General features: G+C 47.2%; 1 protein-coding gene across 1 annotated transcript; it reads right to left on the reverse strand.

The window, feature by feature from the left end:
- Positions 1–1,060: 1,060 nt before the first annotated feature.
- LOC115675232 (growth-regulating factor 3) lies at positions 1,061–3,888 on the reverse strand. The gene is made up of 4 exons (XM_030597831.2): positions 3,368–3,888; positions 2,905–3,099; positions 2,206–2,539; positions 1,061–1,766 (listed from the first exon to the last, which is right to left on the reverse strand). The coding sequence occupies exons 1-4, from the start codon at positions 3,633–3,635 to the stop codon at positions 1,310–1,312; spliced, it is 1,254 nt and encodes a 417-aa protein (XP_030453691.1). The 5' UTR covers positions 3,636–3,888; the 3' UTR covers positions 1,061–1,309.
- Positions 3,889–4,234: the final 346 nt, after the last annotated feature.

Consider the following 4,234-nt stretch of genomic DNA (forward strand, 5'->3'; position numbering starts at 1 on the left):
CTTGATTCTTTTCAGCCCTTGACTATCGTTCCTTGCCATGCCCGATTATGTCCTGAATTCGACTGCATAACCAACCGTATCGCGGCGCATGCACGAGTTATGTTGATCCAGAAGCTCCACAGTGGAGTCATTTCTCATATCTCTCTCTCTCTCTCTCAACCCTTTGTCTGAGGGAATGGAGTCGAACCCCTTAGTGTGATAGCCACGGTGATGATCCTCCTAAAGGTAATTCAGCTTCCATTTACTTCCAAAGACCAGCATGGCAGCAGCAAAATGCCTTCTAACGATAGACAACGGCATTGGCTCCATATGCCCCTGTTTGTAGCAATCGTGATTTTAGCTCTCGAACTTAATTATAATCTTTGCTATTTCGTGCTGCTGAAGACACTATCAATTCGCTAAACGAATAAGCATTCACATTCAGAATTCTTACTGTATTTTCTTCAAAACTGCAAGTAGAAAACTAAATTTCATGGTTTGAGGGATTGTTAACTCAGCACCGTACTTGCATCTCACATGCCAATTAAGTCCTAAGTTAGGCTATCCTCCCCAGACTCCACTGCTGCCGAGTTATCTTGGAGTAAAAGCTTTTACGTTCATTATGCGAAAAATCCGAACACCAAAGCAGCAATTCTTATTGGTTTTTCACTTTGTTATATAATCTGTCACATAAAGTACCCACTAGCACGTGAAATCTTTGGAGCGAGATGTCCCACGTCATTCTTGAACTGCTGTAGTACGATTATGCTGGCTGCTTTTGCCCCTTCCGAGGCAAATTGTATTCTCCACTACAGTGAAACTCTCTCAACACAGAACAACATGCGGCGAAAGCTTCATCCGGAACACGAGACAGCAGGAATATATCACCCCATGGTGCGTAACGTGGGCGGGTCAATGTGGCCTTGGAGTTCACACAGGATCGATACAAAATGTAGAGTCATGCATGCACCTCTTGCGACAGCATCTAGGCCAAAGCTTAAGAATATATTCTTCGCCCGAAAAGAGAAAAAGGCAAAGTACAGAGAAATCTGATCAATTGGCCACATCAGATCTCAACGCATATGAAATCAGCACTCTCTGGTGCATAGTACACTCTTTCTTTCTTGTTTCCCGTTAAACACTCGGGGGTTAAAGGAAAGATCAGTTCAGATAATGTGGCGTAGGACCACAGAAACACACCCAATTTACAGAATATCATCTGAGTGATGTGAGCAGGGAAGAGTGTGACCAAACAAAACCAGCAAAGAAGATAGGACGCCCTCATCTTTTGTCACCCCTCACCCGTTTAAGACCCACCTAGGACACCAGATTAGGTGCTAATGTAGCTAGCTTCCGAGGCCAAGCCGCGGGGCACCTGATGCAGGACGCTCGTGGGGGACGACGAATGGCTCGTGGACGACCTCAGCGCCTCGGCCAACGGACCCCCCATCGAAGCCACCTGGTTCGGCGACCAGCCGGTGCCCCAATTGCCGAGTTGGGGCTGGTCCCTCTCGGCGGCATCCCTACCGTTCGCGCTGGGCTCGTCGCCGTGGCCAGTGGACAACTTCAGGGACACGTCGGAGGAGGGGTTCCCGGATATGGAGATGGAGAGGCAGGTGGACGAGCTCATCGGGCTAGCATTGCTTGAGGAGTTATCCGAATCCTGGAGCGATCTCGGCCAGTCGTCGAAGAAGTGCCTCAATATATGCCCATCGGATCTGCCGCCGTTGTTTGCCTCGCTCTGGGATTCAAAGAGGTGCTTGTTGTCGCTCTTGGGCTCGGAGTAACTGTTGAGAACAGAAAAGCACAGAGGCACATGAAAGACAGAGCAAAAGCAAGTATTAAGCAAAGAATAAGATTGAAAACTATCGAACACAAGCAAATCTTCATGGGGTCCAATGTGCTTCAAAAAAGAAGTGGTTGGGGTCAGTTAATGCAGAATCTAAGGGCTCTTTCCCAGATTTGAGGCATATAATGGATCGAGAGCTTTATTTGGGACCTACCGAGTTAAATATCATCTGACCTGAGCAGAGACCCCATTCAGATACCCACCAAATCCAGAGTTACTCTCTTTTGTAACATCAATGATCACACGAAAAATGCCCCAGCAATTTGTGCCAAGCCATATATGCTAGTAATGACTATTTTTCTTCTCTAAGCCAAGCATGTCAATAATTAGTACGTTCTCTCTATTTATTTAGTAAAAAGAGATGTGGGAGAGTTAACCTTTGGAAGAGATCAATCGAGGGCGAAGGCCCCGCGAGCGAGAAATGGCCGCCCCCGGCCACTGCCGCTAGAGGGGCGGTGGTGACCACGGGATCAGCAGATTTGAGACTACTCCCACTAAAGCCCCTGGCAGCAGCGCCACCATTGGCGGCCGCAGGCGTGGGGATTTCCACAGGCTTTCTTGAACGGTTACGGCCGCGGTGCATGTGGCGCTCGCAGTACTTCTGGCCGGGCACCACATCCCTCGAGCACCGCCACTTCTTGCCATCGGTGCGGCGGCACCTCCCGGGCTCCGGATCCATGGAGGCTCTGCCCCAATACCCTGCCTGCAACACTGACGAGAAACAAAAAAAAAGGACATGAGAGGAAAACTAACGATCAAGAAGTCCAAGACGCTCATTGAAGGAAATTTATACAACACCTTTCGAAAGATCTGAGTCTACATAACAATAACAGTGCCCATAACATACTTTTCAGGAACATATGTCATTTCATGAATTAGTAATCAGGTAGACCGGTTATTCACTGTAGCAGCAAGGTAAGGGTCATAATACAACAGTTACGACAACCAAAATATGAGACGGTGGTAAACAAAGGCTTGCTTATCTTCCCCAGATGGAAAAAGAGAAACAGAACCCAAAAAAGCAAAAGCAACAGGCTTGTTGTTGGAGTGTAAAAAAAATGCTTAAAAAAACCTACAAGCAGGCTGATATGGAGGGTAATGTTGCAGATGGCCAAGAGGGTGATGGAGGAAATAAGGGGCCTGTAGGAGGCTCTTCTTGATCGGCTGGAGCAGCTCGGCCGGGACGGCGGCTCCAGCTAGCATGTATCTGTAGATCAGAGCCTGAAGTTCCAGCTCCTGCCACTGAGCCAAGCTGAAATAGCTCCCCATCCCTGCCCAAAAGAAACCATTTTAACTTTTTTCTTGTTTCGCGGATAAAGAGAAGAAAAGGAATCAAATGACCCACCAAGAAAGTAAGAAAGCAAGAAACCAAAACCAGACCAACATAAAACTCAATCAAGCAGGAACCAAGAACGGATCCAATCAAAGCTCGGAACTTTGTTGCACCAAAACATCTTTATTTTTATTCTTTCTCATTTTCTTATGTTTGGGAGGTTACGAAGAGAGAGTGCGGGAGAAGGAGAGGGACAAGAAGCCTACTGGGGAAGGATCTGGGGGCGGCAGGAGCAGAATCTGGGAACGCCGCTGCTGACATGTTGCTGCCGAGTTTATCGGGAACAAACAGAGGGAGAGTGGAGGAGGCAGTAGCGAGAGATTGCATTGGTTGCGATTGTGATTGGGATCGTGGGTGATGGGGTTCATCAAGAACGAGCCTTGGGAACTTTGCAGGGGGTGCTTCTGCTGCTGCTTCTGCTGGTGGCTCTGACCCGTCCTGCTGCTTCCTCCATTGCTTCAGTTGCAAGTCCATGGACAGAGAGAGAGAGAGAGAGGGACAGAGAGATTGGTTGGGGGTTTGCTTTTAACGGGGTTTTTTGTTTTGTTGGGTTTTAATAGCTAAAAAAGCTCCTTGTTTTGTTTGGTGAGTTGGTATGCGAGTGGAGTAGTGTAGAGAGCAAAAGATGCAAGTAAAAGGCTTTTGCAGTGACTTCTCTGTTCCTGTAGGTTCTTTTATTTCTCAAGCAGCAACCTCCCTCCCCCACACAAGAAGAGAGAGAGAGACAGAGAGGGGGATGGTTTCTGACATGAAAAAGCCTGTAAAGTTTTGTTTTTTTTCTCAAGGGCTAGTGGGGGACGGGCTAGGGCACTTGAGAAAAAGACACTCTCAGACAAGACAGTTGAGGGAAAATAATAAACTTAAAGACACACCACTCAGCCCCAAAAAAACAAAAAAAGAAAAAAAGACAGACAGATTAAGGAGTAGATTAGATTAAGATTGAGGGAGAACAAGAAACAACCTGCAGAGTTACACCCTCTCTCTCTCTCTCTCTCTAGTGTGCTTTGCTTGGGAAATATAAAAGGAAAAGAATCAGCAGAATGCATGGGTTCTGAGCAAGAGAGAGCATAAAT

Source organism: Syzygium oleosum, unplaced genomic scaffold (genome assembly GCF_021117445.2).
Source record: "Syzygium oleosum isolate NSW1041296 unplaced genomic scaffold, Sole_v2.1 Sole_v2.28, whole genome shotgun sequence".
NCBI classification, from domain to species: Eukaryota; Viridiplantae; Streptophyta; class Magnoliopsida; order Myrtales; family Myrtaceae; genus Syzygium; species Syzygium oleosum.

Coding starts and splice junctions, on each gene's coding strand:
- LOC115675232 (XM_030597831.2), bottom strand. CDS start 3,635: ATGGACTTGCAACTGAAGCAATGGAGGAAGCAGCAGGACGGGTCAGAG. Junction 2,540..2,904: donor CCCTCCATATCAGCCTGCTT/GTAGGTTTTTTT, acceptor GTTTCTCGTCAG/TGTTGCAGGCAGGGTATTGG. Junction 1,767..2,205: donor TCGATTGATCTCTTCCAAAG/GTTAACTCTCCC, acceptor TGTTCTCAACAG/TTACTCCGAGCCCAAGAGCG.